General features: G+C 42.0%; 1 protein-coding gene across 1 annotated transcript; it reads left to right on the top strand.

Moving 5' to 3' along the window:
• Positions 1-9,199: 9,199 nt before the first annotated feature.
• On the top strand, positions 9,200-24,866 carry LOC135514658 (septin-5-like). The gene is made up of 13 exons (XM_064938149.1): positions 9,200-9,340; positions 9,651-9,658; positions 16,331-16,732; positions 18,716-18,812; positions 18,972-19,058; positions 19,229-19,352; positions 21,631-21,765; positions 21,905-22,022; positions 23,098-23,199; positions 23,316-23,412; positions 23,688-23,850; positions 24,028-24,139; positions 24,323-24,866. Exons 1-13 carry the CDS (start codon positions 9,292-9,294, stop codon positions 24,392-24,394), a joined length of 1,566 nt encoding a protein of 521 aa, XP_064794221.1. The 5' UTR covers positions 9,200-9,291; the 3' UTR covers positions 24,395-24,866.
• The last annotated feature ends 1,059 nt before the right edge of the window (positions 24,867-25,925 follow it).

The raw sequence follows: 25,925 nt of genomic DNA, 5'->3' as shown, positions 1-25,925 counted from the left end.
ACACACCTCATTCAACTCAAGGGCTTGATGATTAGTTGACAAGTTGAGTCAGGTGTGCTTGTCTGGGGCTACATTAAAAATGTGTACTGTTGGGGGTACTTGAGGTCTGGAGTTGGGGCAATAATGCAGATATGGCAGTGACATAGAAATGCCGGATGTCCCAACTCCGTCCGTTCCTCAATGCCAAACTGATGTTTTTTTACGTACAGACGTATAAGCCGGTGCATTGTGGAAGGCAACCCGTCTGAGACTACCAGCCGGCTATGTATTATTGATTGATGACTGTTGGAACTGGCTAACAAACAGGAAGTGCCAGTTTTAATCTTGTAACTAAAAAATACACTTTTTATAAAGTGTTTTCTGGTCCATTGTAATGCTCAGAACTCATGAGCCAATTCAATGGGTGGCCTGACACAAACCAGTCTTCTTATGGTTCCCCCTCAGTAAAAAGGAACTGCCGTAGTCTGGTAGTTGTGCCATGTGAGGTAACTCTATAGGCGGTAGGTGTTACATAGTCATATGGCCAATGTATTCTGTAAATATAATTACATTACAGACATGTACTTGCTCTTTAGTGAAGTTCTGTCAACTTTGATGGAAACCATATTCACGGAAACCTATACTGAACAAAAATATAAAAGCAACATGTATAGTGTTGGTCCCATGTTTCATTAGCTGAAATAAGATCCCAGTACGATACACACAAAAATATAATTTCTCTCAAATGTGTTTACATCCCTTTTACTGAGCATTTCTCCTTTACCAAGATAATCCAGCCACCTGACAGCTGTGGCATATCAAGAAGCTGATTAAACAGCATGATCATTACACAGATGCACCTTGTGCTGGGGACAATAAAAGGCCACTCTAAAATGTGCAGTTTTGTCACCCAACACAATGCCACAGATGCTCCCTCAAAGCTTGAGATGTGCAATTGGCATGCTGACTGCAGGAATGTCCACCAGAGCTGTTCCCAGAGAATTACCATAAGCTGCCTCCAATGTAGTTTTCGAGAATTTGGCACTACGTCCAACCGGCCTCACAACTGCAGGCCATGTGTAACCACACCAGCCCAGGACCTCCACATCCGTCTTCTTCACCTGCAGGATCGTCTGAAACCAGCCACCTGGACAGCTGAGGAAGCTGAGGAGTATTTCTGTCTATAATAAAACCCATTCTGATTGGTTGGGACTGGTTCCCCAGTGGGTGGGCCTATGGCTGCGCCCCTGCCCAGTCATGTGAAATCCATAGATTAGGGCCTAGCCCTTATATGATCTGTAACTCAGTAAAATAGTTGGAATTGTTGCATATTGCCTATATATTTTTGTTTAGTATAGTTGCATACTACTTGTAAAAATTGTAACCCGTTTGTTGAACCTAAGGTGGTGAAAGGGACCTATACCGACGAGTAATGTCAAATGTGTGTGTGCCTGCCCCGAATGGGGGCAAGAGATGTGAATTGTTTTGCTCTCAAGAAAAGGGTGACATTGAAAGTGATTACTGGGGGTAGCAGTAAATGTGAAGGCTGACCAATTGAAGGGGAAGATTCCCGGTGTTTGTGATGCTCGCAGTTTGGTGCAACGCAGACAGGATGGCGTGAGTGGAGAAACAGAGGAGTCATTGTCTGTTCTTTTGAGTTTTGATGTTGAGTCTTTGCCTGACAAAGTGATGTTAGGAAATATAAATTATCCTGTACGAGCTTTGTGCCGACTACATTATGTTGTTACAGGTGTCAAGCTTATGGGCATGTGGCAGCAATGTGTAGGAGGGAGGTTCGAACGTGTGAGAAGTGTGCAAAAGGGCGTGAGACAAAGAAATGTGTAGCATTGGGGAAATATGTGGTAATTGTAGGGGTGCCCATGGAGCTGGGGATCAGATGTCCAGTGCGAGAGAGGCAGGTTGAGGTTTCAAGTATTAGAGTAGTGCAGAAGTTGTCATATGCTGAGGCAGTGAAGAAAGAAGATTGGTCAAGGGGGAGGGTTTCTGAGAGGGGTGTGAGTATTAGATCTGTACCAGTACAAGTGATATGTTTCAGTAAGATTGGATTTTTGGCATTTATAGTAATGGTTATCAACTGTACTGCAGAGATGGAAAGTACAGTGGGGCAAAACAGTATTTAGTCAGCCACCAATTGTGCAAGTTCTCCCACTTAAAAAGATGAGAGGCCTGTAATTTTCATCATAGGTACACTTCAACTATGACAGACAAAATGAGAAAAAAAATCCAGAAAATCACATTGTAGGATTTTTTTATTAATTAATTTAAAAATTATGGTGGAAAATAAGTATTTGGTCACCTACAAACAAGCAAGATTTCTGGCTCTCACAGACCTGTAACTTCTCCTTTGAGTGTTTCTGACCGTTTGAGAAGACATGCACATTTGTGGCCTGCTGGAGGTCATTTTGCAGGGCTCTGGCTGTGCTCCTCCTTGCACAAAGGCGGAGGTAGCGGTCCTGCTGCTGGGTTGTTGCCCTCTTACGGCCTCCTCCACGTCTACTGATGTACTGGCCTGTCTCCTGGTAGTGCCTCCATGCTCTGGACACTACGCTGACAGACACAGCAAACCTTCTTGCCACAGCTCGCATTGATGTTCCATCCTGGATGAGCTGCACTACCTGAGCCACTTGTGTGGGTTGTAGACTCCATCTCATGCTACCACTAGAGTGAAAGCACCGCCAGTATTCAAAAGTGACCAAAACATCAGCCAGGAAGCATAGGAACTGAGAAGTGGTCTGTGGTCACCAACTGCAGAACCACTCCTTTAATGGGGGTGTCTTGCTAATTGCCTATAATTTCCACCTGTTGTCTATTCCATTTGCACAACAGCATGTGAAATGTATTGTCAATCAGTGTTGCTTCCTAAGTGGACAGTTTGATTTCACAGAAGTGTGATTGACTTGGAGTTACATTGTGTTGTTTAAGTGTTCCCTTTATTTTTTTGAGCAGTGTAAATTACTGATAGTGTCACCAGCAAAGCACCCCCACACCATCACACATTCTCCTCCATAGTTCACGATGGGAAACCACACATGCGGAGATCATCCGTTCACCTACTCTGCGTCTCACAAAGACACTGGTTGGTACCAAAAATCTCAAATTTGGACTTAACAGGCCAAAGGACAGTTTTCCACCGGTCTATTGTCCATTGCTCGTGTTTCTTGGCCCAAGCAAGTCTCTTCTTCTTATTGCTGTCCTTTAGTCGTGGTTTCTTTGCAGAAATTCGACTATGAAGACCTGATTCACGCAGTCTCCTCGGGACAGTTGATGTTGAGATGTCTGTTACTTGAACTCTGAAGCATTTATTTGGGCTGCAATTTCTGAGGATGGTAACTCTAATGAACTTGTCCTCTGAAGCAAAGGTAACTCTGGATTTTCCTTTCCTGTGGTGGTCCTCATGAGAGGCAGTTTCATCATAGCTCTTTAGGGTTTTTCCTACTGAAGAAGTTCTTGAAATGGTCCATATTGACTGTCCTTCATGTCCTAAAGTAATGATGTACTGTCATTTCCATTTGCTTATTTGAGCTGTTCTTGCCATAGTATGGACTTGGTCTTTTAGTAGATAGCCCTATCTTCTGTATACCACCCCTACCTTGTCACAACACAACTGATTGGCTTAAGAAGGAAAGAAATTCCACAAATTAACTTTTAACACGGCACACCTGTTCATTGAAATGCATTCCAGGTGACTACCTCATGAAGCTGGTTGAGAGAATGCCAAGAGTGTGCAAAGCTGTCAAGGCAAAGGGTGGCTACTTTGAAGAATCTCAAATATAAAATATACTTTGATTTGTTTAACACACTTTGTTGCTACATGATTCCATAAGTGTTATTTCCTAGTTGAGGTCTTCACTATTATTCTACAATGTAGAAATAGTAAAAAAAATAAAAAATAAAAACTTGAATTAGTAGGTGTGTTTGGGGAAGGCCCTTTCCTGTTTCAGCATGACAATGCCCCAGTGCACAAAGCGAGGTCCGTACTGAAATGGCTTGTCGAGATCTGTGTTGAAGAACTTGACTGGCCTGCACAGTCCTGACAGAGCCCCCATCGAACACACTTGGAATGAATTGAAGGGGGGAGGACCAACTCCATATTAATGCCAATGATTTTAGAATTAGATGTTTGACAAGCAGGTGTCTACACACCTTTGGCAATGTAGTGTAGATTAAGTTTACAATTCTTTTACAGATTGACCAATGGTGTTTATATAAGTAGTGAAGTGAACACTATTGACCCCTGTGGGTACACCTTTATGTACTTCAAGAAATGCAGACTTAACCCCGTCAGTCACGATAGCCTGAGTACTGTCACTAAGAAACCATGAGCAGGTGGCCGAGCTCAGGCCTATTCAGGACAACTTATTCATTAAAATAGCATGATCAACACTATCAAAAGCTTTTGACAGGTTCATAAACAAAGCAGCATATTTCATGTGTTTGCTTTAATGATTTGATTTTGTTTTGATAATAGTGCTATGCCCATGCATAAACCGTGATTGATTTACATTCAAAAATACCTTTCTCATACTTTTGGAATATGTCCTGATAACAATGTTAAGTAAAAAAAAGTGTTATTCAGCCAACAATAATAGGCGCTGCACACTTAAGCAGACCAGGATCCAATTGGTCGGCCTCTGTAGATTTATTGTTGTCTATTGCTCGCAAAGCAGTACTTATTTTTCTATAAATAGCCTAAAAGAAAAGCTTTGACTATCATTTCGCTGATCATTCAGCAAGTTTACAAAGTAAATTCCTATTTACAATGGTGGCCTACACCAGCCAAATCCGGACGACGCTGGGCCAATTGTGTGCCGCCCTATGGGACTCCCAATCACGACCGGTTGTGATACAGCCTGGATTCGAACCAGAGTGTCTGTAGTGACACCTCAAGCACTGAGATGCAGTGCCTTAGACCGCTGTGCCATCGGGAGCCCGCTGGAGTAAAAATGAATATTAAATGCATCAATGATGGCATTTTCTTCCGTAATGAGGTCAGTGTCTTAATTAATGTCTTGTGGCAGAGAGGAAGTAGAACCCTTCAGGGATTTGACAGTTTTCCAGAATTTAGCCGGGTTACCATTACATTCTGATAGAGTGGTTACATAATAATCTGATATATCTATTCTGATTTGTTTTACAAAATGATTCCTGAGTTGCTTAAAAAGCTTTTCAGTCTGGGCCTAAGCCTGTGTTCCTGGCCTTTACCAAAAAATCTCTTTTATGAATGACTTCTGATAATTCTCTACCAGGCATTCAATCTTCCTTTAATCCTTAATTCTTTGAAGGGTGCATGACTTTCCACAATAGTATTGAATCAGGTTCAGGGATAGCTGAAATGCAATAAAGGTCACTAAAATAAAGATCACTGAAGTTTTTAATTTTCTTCCTTGTGATGACACGAGGCTAAGATTTTTGGTCACTAATGTCTTGGTTGAAGACACCAGTAGAAACATACAGTGGGGCAAAAAAGTATTTAGTCAGCCACCAATTGTGCAAGTTCTCCCACTTAAAAAAGATGAGAGGCCTGTAATTTTCATCATAGGTACACTTCAACTATGACAGACAAAATGAGAAGAAAAAAAATCCAGAAAATCACATTGTAGGATTTTTAATGAATTTATTTGCAAATTATGGTAAACCCCACTGCTTTGAAAGCCCCACTGTATTTCTCTGGTGTATTCATTAAATTAAGATCAATCAGATTTGACTTTGAAGGATCTCTAGGGTTGGGCCATGTAGACTTAGTCAGCAGCTGGGTTAGGTTAAGATCATTACACATGATCATTACACACAATTTCCCATATCCGTTATGATACTTGTTTTGTCCAACTACTCGGCACACCCCTAATTGTCAGCTATACTCTGGTCATTATTTGAATTGGCCAACCAGCTAGCTAGCAACGAACCAACACATTGTTTAGAATGTTTGCCTGGTTGCCTGGTTTGCTAGGTTGACATTTACTGAATGTTTTAAACGGATGGGTTTATTGGTGTTAAAATTCTGGAGAGAAACGCAAATAAATATATTTTTTTAAATCCATAGCTGATATGGCTGACATGCTTAAACAAATGTGGTTTCTACTGACAATTGAGATCTCCAAACTATGTCATAACGAGCGGGTAAGAGGCAATCTGTAATTTCGATTAAGACATTAATGAGCGAGCTAGGATGGATGTAGTCAATATAACTATTTGTTCAGCACTTTTGAAATGTACAGCGACAGAATTCAGAACATGGGCCTTTTCTCCCTGTACACCAAGTCAGAACTGTAGGATAAATAAAGGGGGCATATAAGCAGACAATGAAAGCTCTTACAATATTTGATTATTACATTTCTCTAAAACAGGCTATAGACTACATGTGCACCACCAAGTCAGAACAGTAGGCTAAATTATGAGAGGGAAAGGGACCTAATTATTAGGTTGAGGCACAGGGGCTACAAACAGCTTACTACACAATATACACTTAGTATTATTATTTTCTTAGCTACAGTATACATATCTCCCTGGCATATTACATAATTTAAGCAGCAGCATAAAAGACATTTTTGGACTTACCTTGTTGTGCTGTGCTCACTTAAACATGAAGGTGGCGCGGCGGTCCTTCATGGGCCAATTTTGTCAATGTCTGACATTCTCTGGATTTATGGTGCTTTCAAGACAACTAGGACCTCTTTAAAAAAAATATATTAAAAAATGTTGAATCATGACGTCAGCGATCTTCAGGTCAGAGCTCTAGAAAAAGGCCTGAGTTCCCTACTTGGAATTCCGAGATGGATGACCGTTCCCAGTCGGAGCTCTTCTTTTTTTTAACGATTTCCCTGTTGTCTTGAACTCAGTGAAGTCTGAGATTTCCCAGTTCTGAGTTTCCAGTTGTTTTGAGTGCAGCAAAAGTCATGCTGGATTGACAGCATGTTCAATGTTGAATGTTTATCCTTTTAAGCTTGGAAGAGAGACCCTTAAACCCAGACTTGGGCCACACACCCACTCCAATGAGTGATTACTTTGCAAGGCTTGCAGTGAGCCACTGATTCCTTCCAAACCACTCATTGTTGAATATGCGATTTCCAACTTGTTGTGTAATGGCCGATGAGCACCAATACATTTTATCTTCATACTTTCTCTTCATATGACAAGTATTGAAAATGATTTGCCAGTAGATTGTTGACTTGATTCATGATGTTGACTGCTAGCTAAGATTTTGAAAGTATGATGTTGACATGATCAGTCCAATGAAAGCTACAGTAGATATAACCTGATTTTACATAATATCTGGTGCCAATGACCTTGAGCATTCTTGGAGGGGCACTTCTAATGTAACTATGGCAGCACCCAAGGGGCTTGAATTTTTTTGTTATAACCGTAGATTTTGCTGTGACGCAGTCCCCATGAGTGACAACACTGAGCCAATCACGGCGCAACTAGAGAACATTACCAACCCCTACACTCCGTATTTTCCGCTGGTTGCCCCATAACAGAGAGCACTGATCTAGGCCTGCATTTTAGAGCTCCCTCTTTCAAGAAAGTAAAAAAAGAGACCATGTTTGTATGCAGAGCCCCACCTGTTTTGAGCCCCACCTGCCCTGAATGACAGGTCGCCACTGCATAGGCCTATGCACTTGTGATTTGAAACAATCCACAGCATTTTTTTTATTTTAAAGAAGGTAATGATCCTGTGTAGCTATTTTAAATGATTTCATTAAGACAGGAGTAATTATAGAGTTATGGAAAAATATACATTTGGTTTAGGGGGACAATGCAGTGCACCCGCCAACTTTTCTTTCTAATTTGCAAATGGCTGAAACCAGAGATCCATATATAATGGATACAAGGCGGTAATGCAGTCGACAAATTTAGGTCTGCATATTGTTTTTATCGAAACGCATTGAGCTTATTCAGGACAGATTTTTGAGAGAGTGACCCGTCTCGCTTCGCCTCTTCCTCTCTGCTGAAACAACACCCCTGTCTTATGTAGTCAATGTATCTGATACTGTCTGGACAGAAAAGGTGACATGCCATACTCCTTTTGTCCAGACAGCATCAGATACATGGTCTACACATATGGAGACAGAGGGGTGCTGTTTCGCTCGCTCGGATGCTTTATGTGAGATTGATGCATCTTTCTGTTGGCGCGCCTCGTCAAATAAATGATCAATATTTTACATGGCCAGACCATAATGCCAGCCCTGAATGTCCTGTGTTTCTGTTAACCATGGCAGCCAGCATTGCAAATAAAGAGATGTGCAGAAAGATAATCAGCCTCTGTGTCTGTGGACCCTTTCCCTTAATGTATTGTATTAATGTATTTTTAAAGAAACACCTTTATTTCAATCTCTAGTTCTGGTCACAAGAAGTTCCAGAAAATTGCAGTAAACAGTGCCACACAGACAGAAAACTGAATGTTCTATTCTAAGCCAGGCCCGTCTTTTTAAATGATGGGCCTGGTTTAATTATCATGATTTAATTATCTTTCTATTTGAACATAATAAGTAGTACTGTCGTGAATATTGTGATCACAAGAACATCCTAACAATTGAGGTAAAGAGCATCACAGTCATGCAGAAAATTCTGTATGTGAGAACAATTAGTTTCCCTGGCTGACATTTAGCTGCTACTTAAAATACTATGAGTAAATTAATAGATCATATTCAATATAAAAATTGCATAGCTAACACAGACCCACCGGAGTGACCGGACCTTTGACAAAGTATCTGTGTGAAAAGGCATCCCGTGGTTTTTGTCAACGAGCTCAATGTATCACAAACATTGGTGGTAACCAGATGATCCCAATAATTTAGTTAGTAAAGATGCCTCAGTTTCTGACTTGGAATTCCAAGTTGGATGACGATTTCTCCCCAGTCAGATATAGATTTTTTTCAGAGTTGTCTTGAACCCACTGAAATCAGATATGTCGGCAACTCTGGTCTTGGAGTGGTGCAGGCACTTCATATTAGTTATTTAAACCGACCCGGAAGACCAGGCGTGTTGAAGTGAACTGATGAATGAAAAACGGTGAAGGGCTGGGTTGTGGGTTCAAAATTCACCGCTGCCCTTTTAAATAGGTCACTCTTTGCTGCAAGCCACACCCCCGCACACATCTCAGTCTGTTCAATAACGTTTTGGGAAAACGTACAAACTGTTCTGCAGGTAGCAAACGTTCAAGCAAACTGAACGTACCCCTGGTTTAGGGCCAAGTTGGAACAAAATCCGGTCATTGACGGAGCGAGATTGTTTTGACAAACACCGAAGGTACGCGATCTTAGCCGTCCGATGACCAGCTGACAGCACCGCAACATGGACCACATGTCGTCGCCTGTCAGGTTACGTAGCAGCTTCAAACCTGGTAAATTCTGGGTGCAGTCATGGGATCTAGCCCTTTGAAATAGCAACTGCAATATTTTTTTTTAAATAGCCTGATTTAACATTTTCTACTTTTACTTGCAGTTATGGTGTAATGTTGGATGTTTTTTGTGCAATATATGGTCTATAATTTAGTTTATTCTGCTGTCTTTTTTTCTGATATTCGTTTGGCCAGGTCAGACAGTTTTACATTGATCAATTCATCTCTTTATTGATTGAACAGCATGTTATCTTCCCATAACTTCTTGTGTCCTCCCTACCCTCTCCTATGGTCTCTTCTGCACTCTGTTCAGACATCCAGGTAGGACCTTTAGTACCCCATTCATAGACTTTAGTGCCTATAAACGATAGTATCTTTATTAAGAGCCCAACACTTCCTCTAATAACTCGCACTGCTTGCAGTACTGTTTTGGAAACATAAGGAATATATATTTCATATCAGCAAGAAATGATAAAACAACTAAAGGTAAATTACTACATATTTTTTATAGGGTTAAGATTAGTGTTCCCACATTGCCAGATCTCCATGTTTACAGGGCTTGTTTTCGGAAAAGACTGGCCCCCACCTATGCTAATTAGCTAACTGCTTTGAACACCTGTGTGTAGCTAACTGGGGGGAAGTGTAGTTTCTCAACTGGAGGCACACATGGTGTATGGATCTGTGCAAAACTGCTACAGTAAGTGCCTCTTTTTAATTTGAAATAGTATTTCTCGCTTAAATTAAAGATAAGAGGCATATCAGTATATGTTTAGGAAAACCTTATTGAAAGCGCTGATATGACGTTTCTAAACGTTAAAAGTGTCAAATTGTAGTTTACACAGCCAAATGTGGGCAAATGTAATTGCTGAAAACCCTACATACGGAGAAGCGTTTAAGATATATTCATTTTGTTCCATCTATATTTGTAGAATTGTTGTAGGTTACAATGTACTGTAGTAGGTAAACAAGTGTGTGTGTGCTAGACTAAGTCTCCAACCCCCCAATCCTCTTACCGGAGATCAGCGTATTAGAGAGAGCCTAGCGTTAAGCCCGTTGTAGTGGGTTGTGGGTAATATGATGTGACGGGTAGGATTGGGTCCATAGAATTAGAATGATTAGAACAGTGGTAACCATCCGGTCACAATCGACCGGTCGATCTTCAAGGCATTCTTAGTCGATCACCAAACATTTTTGGTGATCGACTAAGACCTTGCATTACAATTTATTTGTTATTTGCGCTGTCAATTAACAGCCCTCGCGCTGGAAAGGTAAATGGTGTCCAGAGAACAAATCATCTCCGAACACTGTGTCTGTACAGCAGAGATCATCAACTAGATTCAGCCAAGGCCAATTTTTTTCTTGAGCAGATGGTCGGGGAACCGGAACATAATTGCAAATCATTTGTAGACTGCAAATTGACAGCAAGAAGCCCAAACATATGTTTGACTAAAACATACATTTCCAACCTTGCTTACATTTGTACACAATCACGTGTCTCTTTATTATGTGTGGGAATACTTGGGAACAGGTTTCTGAAATAAAATCATATGGAGCTCATTTCCTCATTTGTCTTATGTATGACTACCTTATATATGTATATGTGTATATATATGTATATGTGTGTGTATATGTATATGTGTGTGTATATGTATATGTGTATATATATGTATATGTGTATATATGTATATGTATATATGTATTTTTATATATATATTACACACAATATACAAGTCAAAAGTTTGGATGCACCTACTCATTCCAGCATTACTTTGTTTTTACTATTTTCTACATTGTACATTGAAGACATCAAAACTATGAAATAACACATGGTATCAGTGAGTAACCAAAAAACTGTGAAACAAATCAAACTATATTTGATACTTCAAAGTAGCCATCCTTTGCCTTGACAGCTCTGCACACTTTTGGCATTCTCTCAACCAGCTTCATGAGGTAGTCACCTGGAATGCAATTTCAATTAACAGGTGTGCCTTGTTAAACGTTCGTTTGTGGAATTTCTTTCCTTCTTAATGCGTTTGAGCCCATCAGTTGTGTTGTGACAAGGTAGGGGTGGTGTACAGAAGATGGCCCTATTTGGTAAAAGACCAATCCATATTATGGCAAGAACAGCTCAAATAAACAAGGAGAAAGGACAGTGAAGGATAGTCAATCTGGAAAATGTAAAGAACTTTTAAAGTTACTTCAAGTGCAGTCGCAAAAACCATCAAGCGTTATGATGAAACTGGCTCTCATGAGGACCACCACAAGAAAGGAAGACCTAGATAAACCACTACTTAAAGACACCAATAAGAAGACTTGCTTGGGCCAAGAAACACGAGCAATAGCATTACACTGGTGAAAATCTATCCTTTGGTCTGATGAGTGCAAATTTTTGGTTCCAACCGCCATGTCTTTGTGAGATGCAGAGTAGGTGAATGGATGATCTCCACATGTGGTTCCCACTGTGCAGCATGGAGGAGGAGGTGTGATGGTGCTTTGCTGGTGATACTGTCTGTAATTTATTTAGAATTCATGGCACACTTAACCAGCATGGCTACCACAGCATTCTGCAGTGATACACCATCCCATCTGGTTTGGGCTTAGTGGGACAATTATTTGATTTTCAACAGGACAATGACCCAAAACACACCTCCAGGCTGTAAGAGCTATTTGACCAATGAGGAGAGTGATGGAGTGCTGCATCAGATCACCCGACCTCAACCCAATTGAGATGGTTTCGGATGAGTGAAGGAAAAGTAGCCAACAAGTGCTCAGCATATGTGGTAACTCCTTCAAGGCTTTTGGAAAAGCATTCCAGGTGACTACCTCATGAAGCTGATTGAGAGAATAGCAAGAGTGTGCAAAGGGTGGATACTTTGAAGAATCTAAAATATGTTTTGATTTATTAAACACTTTTTTGGGTAGTACATGATTCCATATGTTATTTCACAGTTTTAATGTGTTCTCTATTATTGTACAATGTAGAAAATAAAGAAACACCCTTGAATGAGTAGGTGAGTCCAAACCTTTGACTGGTAATAAATATATATATATATATATATCCTCTCATTGTCAACTGTGTTTATTTTCGGCAAAATTAACATGCGTAAATATTTGTATGAACAAAACAAGATTCAACAACTGAGACCTAAACTGAACAAGTTCCACAGATCTGTGACTAACAAAAATGTAATAATGTGTCCCTGAACAAAGGGGGGTCAAAATCAAAAGTAACAGTCAGTATCTGGTGTGGCCACCAGCTGCATTAAGTACTGTAGTGCATCTCTTCCTCATGGACTGCACCAGATTTGCAAGTTCTTGCTGTGAGATGTTACCCCACTCATCCACCAAGGCACCTGCAAGTTCCCAGACATTTCTGGGGGGGAATGGCCCTAGCCCTAGCCCTCACCCTCCGATCCAACAGGTCCCAGACGTGGTCAATGGGATTGAGATCCAGGCTCTTCGCTGGCCATGGCAGAACACTGACTTTCCTGTTTTGAAGGAAAACACGAATAGAACGAGCACTATGGCTGGTGGCATTGTCATGCTGGAGGGTCATGTCAGGATGAGCATGTAGGAAGAGTATTACTTGAGGGAGGAGGATGTCTTCCCTGTAAAGCACAGCGTTGAGATTGCCTGCAATTGTAACGAGCTCAGTCTGATGATGCTGTGACACACCACCCAAGATCATGACGGACCCTCCATCTCCAATTCGACCCCGCTCCAGAGTACAGGCGTCAGTGTAATGCTCATTCCTACGACGATAAATGCAAATCCACACTTAACCCTTGGTGAGACAAAACCGCGACTCGTCAGTGAAGAACACTTTATGCCAGTGCTGTCTGGTCCAGCGACGCTGGGTTTGTGCCCATAGGCGACATTGTTGCCGGTGATGTCTGGTGAGGACCTGCTTTACAACAGGCCTACAAGCCCTGAATCCAGCCTCTCTCAGCCTATTGCGGACAGTCCGAGCACTGTTGGTTGAATTGTGTGTTCCTGGTGTAACTCGGGCAGTTGTTGTTGCCATCCTGTACCTGTCCCGCAGGTTTGATGTTCGGATGTACCGATCCTGTGCAGGTGTTGTTACACGTGCTATGCCACTGCGAGGACGATCAGCTGTCTGTCCTGTCTCCCTGTAGCGCTGTCTTAGGCATCTCACAGTACAAACATTGCAATTTATTGCCCTGGCCACATCTGCAGTCCTCATGCCTCCTTGCAGCATGCCTAAGGCACGTTCACACAGATAAGTAGTAGAAAGGCCTCTTTAGTGTCCTAAGTTTTCAGAACTGTGACCTTTTAATTGCCTACCGTCTGTAAGCTGTTAGTGTCTTAACGACCATTGCACAGGTGCATGTTCATTAATTGTTTATGGGAATTAGTGTTTAAACCCTTCACAATGAAGAACTGTGAAGTTATTTGGATTTTTACAAATGATCTTTGAAAGACCGTGTCCTGAAAAAGGGACGTGTCTTTTGTTGCTGAGTGTTATTTATATATATATATCACACACACACACACACACACACACACACACACGAATACAGTTGAAGTCGGAAGTTTACATACACCTTAACCAAATACATTTAAACTCAGTTTCTCAATTCCTGACATTTAATCCAAGTAAAAAATTCCCTGTTTTAGGTCAGTTAGGATCACCACTTTATTTTAAGAATGTGAAATGTCAGAATAATAGTAGAGTGATTTATTTCATCACATTCCAGGTGGGTCAGAAGTTTACATACACTCAATTAGTATTTGGTAGCATTGACTTTAAATTGTTTTTCTTGGGTCAAACACTTTGGGTAACCTTCCACAAGCTTCCCACAATAAGTTGGGTGAATTTTGGCCCATTCCTCCTGACAGAGCTCGTGTAACTGAGTCCGGCTTGTAGGCCTCCTTGCTCGCATACACTTTTTCAGTTCTTCCCACAAATGTTCTATAGGATTAAGGTCAGGGCTTTGTGATGGCCACTCCAATACCCTGACATTCTTGTCCTTAAACCATTTGCCACAACTTTGGAAGTGTGCTTGGGGTCATTGTCCATTTGGAAGACCCATTTGCGACCAAGCTTTAACTTCCTCACTGATGTCTTGAGATTTTGCTTTAATATATATATAAATATTTTCCCTGTCTCATGATGCCATCTCTATTTTATGAAGCGTACCAGTCCCTCCTGCAGCAAGCACACCCACAACATGATGCTGCCACCCCCGTGCTTCACAGTTGGGATGGTGTTCTTCAGCTTGCAAGTTTGGAGGAAAGCAAACATAACGATAGTTATTATGGCCAAACATTTCTATTCGTGTTACATCAGACCAGAGGACATTTCTCCAAAAAGTACAATCTTTGTCCCCATGTTCAGTTACAAACCGTAGTCTGGCTTTTTTTATGGCGGTTTTGGAGCAGTGGCTTCTTCCTTGCTGAGCGGCCTTTCAGTTTTTGATCAAGGGAAAGATAAACAGAGCAAAGTACAGAGAGCTCCTTGATGACAACCTGCTCCAGAGCGCTCAGGACCTAAGACTGGGCCCGACTGGTAATTTAACCATGATAACAAATTTGCCAAATTAGCTGGCCGCTAAACTATCAGTGACTGACCTGACAAGAGAACCGCTAATGCACTATCCTAACTCGCAAAAGTAGTTGAGACCTAGACTGAGTTCCTAAAAAAATAAAAAAATAAAAAGTGGATGGGGATTGATCCGAGGGGACCACGCATCCCTGCCCTAGACAGTTTTCTTTATGTCACAATTAGATAACAGCCTCTCTTTGCTCACAATCTACTCTAAAGGTAAGTCACCATATTGGAACGTGTGGACTAGAATAGAACTAGTTATTTAAAAGCCTGTTATTGTAGGTGTACCTAGCTAGTTACCTAATCATTCTCTTGCAGTTCTTGGCCATTACTCAACACTTGATAAAAATAAAAAAATGTGGTTTTCAACAATGTCTCTACTCTTAATTTTTTTGTTTGTAGGATAGCACATTACCAGATTGTGGCTTTAGCTAGCTATGAAGTTGTGCCTTGTAAGACCGCTACATAGATAAAGCCAGGCACAATCCACATTCAGGTATGGGCTGAATAAAGCAGAAATATCCTCTTCATTATGCTTGTTTTAATATTATTGTTGGCTGCCAAAAGAGCACCGTAAGCAACCTGGTTAGCTACAGCATGCGTCAAGCTAACTTAGCTAGCAAGCAGATTATGGTCCTCTTCGCCTGGGCGCAGCTGGTTTCTTCCGAAGACCTCTTACAGTCAATGGGGCAAGTTGGGGTTCATTCAGGGGAATTTGTGCATTCGGGTAGGTCAGGTTGTGTGTTTTGATTATGTCAGGCCATTCCTTGAACCAGGGAAATATTGTTGACATATTCTGGTCGTGTGTACTGGCACCCCCTCAAAATGCAGTTTACATACAGATGTCCACTTACTACTTTTACGTCTGTCGTTCTGAATTAAAGTGTTCCAAATTGCTTGTTGTTTTGGGTCAGTCGGTAGTTGGTGAAAGTTGTCATGTGGAATCCAACCGGCAGTAGGGTACACAGCAGTTTACTTTATGTTGTGTCAGCATAGGACCCCGTGTTTCACCTAATTGGGTCAGTGTTTACCTCAGACTTTGCAAATTTACCACCTATCGATCCCAGAGTGAAACGCGCTGTTTAAGGTGTGAAGTAGGGCAATTCTATGATTAACTAGTGTGAGAAGGTAGACGGGCCTGTTGATCAGACCGTGTGAGCTGATTCTTCCTTACGAAGCCCTGCATTCAGCACAAGAGGCTTCCTTTACTCATGTCCTTCAACATGAAATAATGAGACAGATGTTAGTAATGTGGTGGACAATCTGTTCTGCAGGTATATATCCTAGTTTCCCTCCTCCACTAAGTTTCTGTTTTGCTTGCGCTTCAGTGTCTAGGCCGGTATTTGTTAAGCACTTTCAGACAACTGCTGATGTAAAAAGGCTATATGATTGATATTTGGCTTTATAACCCCCTCCTCCCCCAGTTGTCCAGTCTGTCTATTGAGGAGCCAGAGGATGCAGAGCTGGCCTACACCATGAGAGACCTTCCCCCCACCCCTCCACCCCGGGGTGCATCTGTGGCCCAAAACACAACTCTGGGATGCCACACACCTGTCGTTGACCGAGAACCAGAAGGAACTGGGCTTGAGATGGGGCGATCCCCTCACACCCCAGGAGGGACACCCCTGCTTTCTCGGTCCTCCCCTAGTGGCCCCCCTCCCTTCACCCCCCCCAGGACCAAACGTGCCCCCCTGGAGGGAGAGTTTGAGCCCCTGAAGTTGAGGAAGTACCAGCTGACCTCTATGGGGTCGCGGTCCATGGACTCCTCCCCTCAGTCCCGACCACGCAGCCCCTGGGGACACTTTGACCCTTACGACTCTGCAGAGGTGGGTGAGGTGTGGATACGTGTGTGAGTGAGATCTATGTGTGCACAGATGTAGTGCTAGAATCATTATGAAAACTTCAGGAAGAGTGTGCAGAAGTGTGATAGCATTTGTATCTAAGGATGTAGTGACCAATAAGCATCTTTTATAATGTGAAACTACAGTGCATTTGGAAAGTATTCAGACCCTTGACTTTTTCCACATTTTGTTATATAACAGCCTTATTCTAAAATATATTACATTGAGGAGGAAAACAATCTACACACAAGTGAAAACAGGTTTGCAAATGTATTACAAATAAACATACCTTTATTTACATAAGTATTTAGACCCTTTTGCTATGAAGACTCTAAATTGAGCTCTGGTGCATCCTGTTTCCATTGATCATCCTTGAGCTGTTTCTACAACTTGATTGGAGTCCACCTGTGGTAAATTCAATTGATTGGACATGATTTGGAAAGGCACACACCTGTCTTTATAAAAGGTTCCACAGTTGACGGTGCATGTCAGAGCAAAAACCAGGCCATGAGGTTGAAGGAAATGACCGTAGAGCTCCTGGACAGGAATGTGTCGGCACAGATCTGGGGAAGGGTACCAAAAAATATCTGCAGCATTGAAGGTCCCCAAGAACACAGTGGCCTCCATCATTCTTAAATGGAAGAAGTTTGGAACCACCAAGACTCTTCCTCGAGCTGGCCGCCCGACCAAACTGAGCAATCGGGGTAGAAGGGAGGTGACCAAGAACCAGATGGTCACTCTGACAGCTCCAGAGTTCCTCTGTGGAGATGGGAGAACCTTCCAGAAGGACAACCATCTCTGCCGCACTCCACCAATCAGGCCATTATGGAAGAGTAGCCAGAAGGAAGCCACTCCTCAGTAAAAGGCACATGACAGCCCACTTAGAGTTTGCCAAAATCCACCTAAAGGACTCTCAGACCATGAGAAACAAGATTCTCTGGTTTGATGAAACCAAGATGGCAGCATCATGCTGTGGGGACGATTTTCAGCGGTAGGGACTGGGAGACAAGTCAGGATCGAGGGGAAAGACGAACGGAGCAAAGTACTGAGAGAGCGACTCCGGGATGCTGGCCTTCTAGGCAGAGTTGCAAACAAAAAAGCAATTTCTCAGACTGGCCAATAAAAATAAAATATTAAGATGGGCAAAAGAACACAGACACTGGACAGAGGAACTCTACCTAGAAGGCCAGCGTCCCAGGGTTGCCTCTTCACTGTTGACGTTGAGACGGGTGTTTTGCGGGTACTATTTAATGATGCTGCCAGTTCAGGACTTGTGAGGTGTCTGATTCTCAAAGTAGACACTAATGTACTTGACCTCTTGCTCAGTTGTGCACCGGGGCCTCCCACTCCGCTTTCTAATCTGGTCAGAGCCAGTTTGCACTGTTCTGTGAAGGGAGTAGTACGCAGTGTTGTACAAGATCTTCAGTTTCTTGGCAATTTCTCACATGGAATAGCCTTCATTTCTCAGGACAAGAATAGACTGATGAGTTTCAGAAGAAAGTTCTTTGTTTCTGGCCATTTTGAGCCTGTAATCCAACCCACAAATGCTCATGCTCCAGATACTCAACTGTTTTCAGCTGTGCTAACATAATTGCAAAAGGGTTTTCTATTGATCAGTTAGCCTTTTAAAATTATAAACCTGGATTAACTAACACAACATGCCATTGGATACAGGAGTGATGGTTGCTGATAATGGGCCTCTGTACACCTATGTAGATATTCCATAAAAAATCTGCCGTTTCCAGCTACATTTGTCATTTACAACATTAACAATGTCTACACTGTATTTCTGATCAATTTAATGTAATTTTAATGGACAAAAAATGTGCTTTTCTTTCAAAAACAAGGACATTTCTAAGTGACGCTAAACTTTTGAACAGTAGTATATGTAAGTGTGATATTTCTGTATTTCATTTAATACATTTGCAAACAGCGTGTTTTATGTCCCGTCTTCTGTCTTCCCTACAGGACATGGACAGGGAGTATGTGGGCTTTGCCACTCTACCCAACCAGGTACACAGGAAGTCAGTCAAAAAGGGTTTTGCCTTCACCCTCATGGTAGCAGGTGAGACATCTAAATTACTCAGATTACTAATGAAATGAATTACAGACAGAAAATAATCTATTCCAAATAACTTTGTTTTATTTAGGTGAACATTGCCCAACATTTATTTGTGCAGAAAAAAGTAGATAGAAGAATGACTGACTTGCCTTCTTTCTCTAGGAGAGTCTGGTCTTGGTAAGTCCACTCTGGTCAACAGTCTGTACCTTACAGACCTCTACAACAACAGAAAGGTGCTGAATGCAGAGGGTGAGACAGAAATATTGTCAGTAAAACTCATTTCTTAACGTGTCCATTGCTATTAACTACTATTATTGTTTTGCTATAACAGCAAGTTGTGTCCTTTTTGGAATGATTTGCCTCTTCTATTACAACCCTGATCTTCAAGATTGCTTTTATACATTTGTGTGTGTGTGTAGAGCGGATCGTGCAAACCGTGTTCATCACCAAACACACCGTGGGTATCGAGGAGAAGGGGGTCAGACTCAGACTCTCCATCGTAGATACACCAGGGTTTGGTGACGCTGTCAACAATACAGAGAGGTACATGGGTTATCTAGGCTGGAATCATGATTATCTCATGATGATTTGCTGCTATCATAGTCCCTCATGGAATGACGATTCAGTGGCCGCGGCCCTCTACTGGGGACAAAGATGTGAAAAATCCCTCATCTGCCCGTTGGCACCAAGTCACATTAGTCCCAATGTTGTCTTGTTAGATCTTGTACCTACTTTTAAATACTCATTAGCTAGGAATGCTGTTTGAAATATCTAATACAGAATACTTTGGTGACATTATTATCAACCTGCTGCATAACCGTTAAAAATATACATTTACATGTGCAGGTTGTGCTAACACTCATTAATACAGATTGGTAGATTAGCTAGCATGGCTAGCATTCACTGGTTAAGTAACTTGAGTGTAATGGAGTTGACTGGTAACTATGACATATACAGTGGGGCAAAAAAAGTATTTAGTCAGCCACCAAGTTCAAGTTCTCCCACTTAAAAAGATGAGAGGCCTGTAATTTTCATCATAGGTACACTTCAACTATGACAGACGAAATCAGAAGAAAAAAAATCCAGAAAATCACATTGTAGGATTTTTAATGATTTTATTTGCAACTTATGGTGGAAAATAAGTATTTGGTCAATAACAAAAGTTTATCTAAATACTTTGTTATATACCCTTTGTTGGCAATGACATGTTTTCTGTATGTCTTCACAAGGTTTTCACACACTGTTGCTGGTATTTTGGCCCATTCCTCCATGCAGATCTCCTCTGGAGCAGTGATGTTTTGGGGCTGTTGCTGGGCAGCACGGACTTTCAACTCCCTCCAAAGATTTTCTATGGGGTTGAGATCTGGAGACTGGCTACGCCACTCCAGGACCTTGAAATGCTTCTCCTTCCTTCACTCCTTCTTGCCCGGGCGGTGTGTTTGGGATCATTGTCATGCTGAAAGACCCAGCCACGTTTCATCTTCAATGCCCTTGCTGATGGAAGGTGGTTTTCACTCAATCTCACGATACATGGCCCCATTCATTCTTTCCTTTACACGGATCAGTGGTCCTGGACCCTTTGCAGAAAACAGCCCCAAAGCATGATGTTTCCACCCCCATGCTTCACAGTAGGTATGGTGTTCTTTGGATGCAACTCAGCATTCTTTGTCCTCCAAACACGACGTGTTGAGTTTTTACCAAAAAGTTATATTTTGGTTTAATCTGACCATATGACATTCTCCCAATCTTCTTCTGCATCATCCAAATGCTCTCTAGCAAACTTCAGACGGGCCTGGACATGTACTGGCTTAAGCTAGGGGACACGTTTGGCGCTGCAGGATTTGAGTCCCTGGCGGAGTAGTGTGTTACTGATGGTAGGCTTTGTTACTTTGGTCCCAGCTTTCTGCAGGTCATTCACTAGGCCCCCCTGTGTGGTTCTGGGATTTTTGCTCACCGTTCTTGTGATCATTTTGACCCCACGGGGTGAGATCTTGCGTGGAGCCCCAGATCGAGGGAGATTACCAGTGTTCTTGTATGTCTTCCATTTCCTAATAATTGCTCCCACAGTTGATTTCTTCAAACCAAGCTGCTTACCTATTGCAGATTCAGTCTTCCCAGCCTGGTGCCGGTCTACAATTTTGTTTCTGGTGTCCTTTGACAGCTCTTTGGTCTTGGCCATAGTGGAGTTTGGAGTGTGACTGTTTGAGGTTGTGGACGGGTGTCTTTTATACTGATAACAAGCTCAAACAGGTGCCATTAATACTGGTAACGAGTGGAGGACAGAGGATCCACTTAAAGAAGAAGTTACAGGACTGTGAGAGCCAGAAATCTTGCTTGTTTGTAGGTGACCAAATACTTATTTTCCACCACAATTTGCAAATAAATTCATTAAAAATCCTACAATGTGATTTTCTGGATTTTTTTCTCTCATTTTGTCTGTCATAGTTGAAGTGTACCTATGATGAAAGTTACAGGCCTCTCATCTTTTTAAGTGGGAGAACTTGCACAATTGGTGGCTGACTAAATCCTTTTTTGCTCCACTGTATACTTGTGTATGTGTGTTTACTGTATATCATTCACGACATTTGGATGGGAGCTATAATTGAAGAAATGCTTTTAACTGTGCGTGTTGTTATTTCTTGAATTCGGGCTTGGCTTGACTACTTTCAATGGGGAAAGATTGCTTCTATGCCCCACTTCCGTAATTTTTGTAGGAAACGTCACTTTGCCGAGTGGAGCTATAGTGGAGAGTGTACATCTATCATCATGTTGATCCACCATGTTTGTAGTTTCCTCTGAGTGGTGTTTGTGCTCTTTATAGCTGGAAAGAGATAGAGGACTACATTGACCAGCAGTTTGAGCAGTACTTCAGAGACGAGAGCGGCCTGAACAGAAAGAACATCCAGGATAACAGAGTCCACTGCTGCCTGTACTTCATCTCTCCCTTCGGACATGGGTACCAGACTACACACACAATACATATTTTCTTTCTCTCTCTCTCGACACAAGTATGAAGTAGATACACACAGTTCTTTCACAGTAAACCTGGTTTTCCACAATTATTTTAATTATTTTGTCTGTGTGTGACTCTCCAGTCTGCGGCCGTTGGATGTGGAATGTATGAGGGCTCTGCATGACAAGGTGAACATAGTCCCTGTTCTGGCCAAAGCTGACAGCCTCACACCCATTGAGGTCCGCAGGAAGAAGATGAAGGTAAGAGACTAACTGTGCTATGGTAATCTTTAATTATCTTTACCAGTGCTAATTTTACCTGTGATATTGCTATCTGTGCTACAGAATTTCTGTAATCTATATCTGTTCTATAATGTTGGGGTATATACTTGCCCTATGCTATAATGTTGGGGTATATACTTGCCCTGTGCTATCATGTTGGGGTGCAAAATGGGATTCAAATGGATTTGTCTTTTTCATTTTTCAATCTACACAAATTATTCTCAACATGGAAGAACATTTTTAACATTTGTAAAAAAAAGAATATGAAAAATAAAACATCTTGATTAGATAAGTAATCAACCCCCTTGAGTAAGTACAGAATTACCTTTAGCAGTGATTACATCTGAGAGTCTTTCTGGGTAAGTCTCTAAGAGCTTAACACACCTGGAATGTACAATATTTACCCATTATTCTTTTCAAAATTCTTCAGCTCTGTCAAATTGGTTGTATATCATTGCTAGACAACCATTTTCAGATCTTGCCATAGATTTTCAAGCAGATTTAAGTCAAAACTGTCTTCTTGGTAAGCAACTCGTGTAGATTTGGCCTTGTGTAGTAGGTTATTGTCCTGCTGAATGGCGAATTCATCTCTTCACTGTCTGTTTCTCTAGGAATTTGCCTGTGCGAAACTTAACCTGAAAAATGACCCCGTCCTTAACGATTACAAGCATACCCATAACATGATGCAGCCACCATTATGCTTGAATATATGGGGATTGATACTCGGTAATGTGTTGTGTTTAAGGTAAATCCAATACAACAGAACATTTTTTGCAGTATTTCTTTAGTGCCTTGTTGCAAACAGGATGCAAATTATTGTGACTTGTTAAGCACATTTTTATTCCTGAACTTATTTAGGTTTTCTTGACAAAGGGGTTGAATACTTATTGACTCAAAACATTTCAGCTTTTTATTATGTTATTCATTTGCAAAAAGCAAGACAAAAAAAACATGACATTATGGATGCAATTGAATCCATTTTAAATTCTGTCTGTAACACAACATCGTGGAAAAGGTCAAGGGGTGTGAATACTGTATGCTTGTGCCTGTGTAGATCCGAGAGGAGATGGAGAAGTTTGGCATCAACATCTACCAGTTCCCAGACTGTGACTTTGATGAAGATGAGGAGTTTAAACAGCAGGAGCAGCTGCTCAAGGTGACTTCAGACCTGAGGAGGATAGAGGGCTATTAGGGCATCTGTATGTTTTGTCCATTGCATATAGCACTGACCACATGGCTTAACCATGAAAACCTTGATCTCTCTCTCTCTAGGACAGTATTCCTTTTGCTGTAATAGGCAGTAACATCCAGGTTGAGAGTAAAGGACGCAAGTTCAGAGGTCGGCTCTACCCCTGGGGTGTAGTGGAAGGTACGCTGCACAGGCACACCTTCACGTTTACACTACAGATCTCACACACGCACACACACACACACAACTGAACTTTCCTCGCTACGGTGAACAGCAGAGTTGGGCCGCACTGAGCTTGCCTGTAAAAAATACACATTTGCACAGATTACCGTGAATGCAATCTCTGCAAACTACAAGGAAATGACTTCTCGACAGTGTACTACCTTCGATTGAATTCCAGCCTAAATGTCTTTCTGTGAAAACACACTGACCTAATAGCAGTGTTGTGTTGTCAGTGGAGGACCCGGCCCACAGTGATTTCCTGCTGCTGAGGAACATGTTGGTGAAGACTCACATGCAGGACCTGAAGGATGTCACCAGAGAGACACACTACGAGAACTACAGAGCACAGTGTATACAGAACATGACACGCATGGTGGTGCAGGAGAGGAAACGCAGGTTGGTACTACACACAGACACACACATAGAATAGACGTACACAGAACTACCCAGACCCATACACACTAAAGTTGTACGGATGTACAACACATTTGGCACAACTGTTGTGCTACAAGGTTTTTCTGCACAAAAAGAATGACATCATTTATTTGACCTTTGTTTTGTTCTGTGTGTTAGCTTGCGTGATAAGATTCAGAGTGAGAGCAGCGCTGACTTCCCCATGACCCCACTCCCACTGGCCCCTGTAGACCGCGAGACAGAGAGGCTCATCTGGGAGAAGGACGAGGAGGTGAGAACACCCACGTGCACTCCTAGACCGACAACACACACACCCGTACCTGGATGTATTGCACTGCATAGCAGTTGGTCTTCTTCCAGTCTACGTTTGGAACGTTCTTCTTCAGCGTCTCAAAAAACCTAGACTGACCGACACACAAACACTAACTTTCCTGACCTTCTCTCTCCCCTCTAGTTGAGGAGGATGCAGGAGGTGTTGGAGAGGATCCACGAGCAGATGCAACAAGGACAGAAACCAGACTACTGATTTACCAACAATCCTCCTGGGCCCCTGAGGTCCATCCCGTAGACACCTAGAAAAGGGAAGGAGGGAATTTGCATCAGAGGAAGAAACGTGGACTACCTCACTCAAACCAGCACCATTCTCCTCATTGGTGTATCAGCCTTCGAGGTCTCCATGGAGATGAGATGGGGCAGGAATCCTCTGCATCTGAATGTTCTGAACCCATGTCATTTTTGTTCCCTGAGAGATAAGGAGGTCCTGTAAACGTTGTTAGTAATGCTGTGGCCTAGTCTTGATTACCGACATACCTGAGGTGTCAACTTAGACCGATGAAGTGTCAGAATGAAAGAAGCAGCACAAACCGTGTGTAGTAAATGTAATATGATTTATTAAGAATCTTCATTATTATTTGTTTTCATCATACTTTTGTCCTAATGAATAGTTTGTAGTACTGTTGTTATCTTTAAACATGGTGGACAGTTGGATCCAAAAGGCAGCCCAAAGTGTACAGGCGATATATAACTTCAACTTTCTCCATAGGGAAAACATCTGTGTTTTATATTTATATATAATAACATTGTAGCATGAGGTCCAAGATCCTGCCCACATCATACAATATTGTACATGGTCCCAGAAAGAAACATACAAAAAAAAACTACATTGAAACGGAACCTAAATCGCAATCTACATGCAAGGTTAGAGTAAAATACACACATGTATATGCAAAACAACGTGCATACAATCACACATATACAAAACTACACCCATACGTACCTACACACATATATTAGAAAAGTCAAACATCAGAGTGTTCTAAAGAGAAAATATTTAGTTCCCCCCCACGTTTCAGTCGCTCTCCTACCAAAACACACACACTTGAACACAAAAGGGACATCACACCCACTGCTTTTCTGCTTGCTCTCAGATCATCTCTGGGTGTAGATCAAGGTTGTCACAGTGCTATGGTTGAAGGAGAATGTTATGACTGATTACACACCGACAGGAGTGCGCTGCATGCACACACACACACACACGTCAAAATGCTACAACAGAAATAGAACCATGCACCAGGAACAGTAGATTTATCCACCATAGTGTAGAATAGAAAACCTACTGAATATAGGCATACGCGCGCACACACACACACCTGAAACAACCAGTAGGACCATATGAGATTGCTTACATACATATATGATGGTGACTCGAACGTAGTCAGACATGCATAGGCTGGCACAGGGGCATATAATTCACTATCTCTCACACATACACAGCAGGTATGCTATGTGTCCAGCCCCCAGAGCTGTTCCCTTGTTCTAACACCAGGATAAAGTTTTCAGTGGCTATGATGGGAGACGGGCAGCAGGGGGGGCTATTGTGCAGGAGTAGAGCAGTCCTTGATGAGGCTGCAATGTTGTGGTACGGTTTTATGAATGAATGAGTAGGACCCCTGATGCCTGAGTGAATATTCATCTTATGTTAGTGGGTCTGAGGAGATGAGAGAGGGAACGAGAAAGACTGGCGGCGGGTAGACTGAACCTGTGTCTACAGGTGACTG

This window comes from Oncorhynchus masou, chromosome 26, assembly GCF_036934945.1.
Source record: "Oncorhynchus masou masou isolate Uvic2021 chromosome 26, UVic_Omas_1.1, whole genome shotgun sequence".
NCBI lineage: Eukaryota > Metazoa > Chordata > Actinopteri > Salmoniformes > Salmonidae > Oncorhynchus > Oncorhynchus masou.
This window is presented reverse-complemented; position numbering and strand designations above follow the sequence as displayed.

Coding starts and splice junctions, on each gene's coding strand:
- LOC135514658 (XM_064938149.1), top strand. CDS start 9,292: ATGGACCACATGTCGTCGCCTGTCAGGTTACGTAGCAGCTTCAAACCT. Junction 16,733..18,715: donor ACCCTTACGACTCTGCAGAG/GTGGGTGAGGTG, acceptor TCTTCCCTACAG/GACATGGACAGGGAGTATGT. Junction 24,140..24,322: donor TCTGGGAGAAGGACGAGGAG/GTGAGAACACCC, acceptor TCTCCCCTCTAG/TTGAGGAGGATGCAGGAGGT.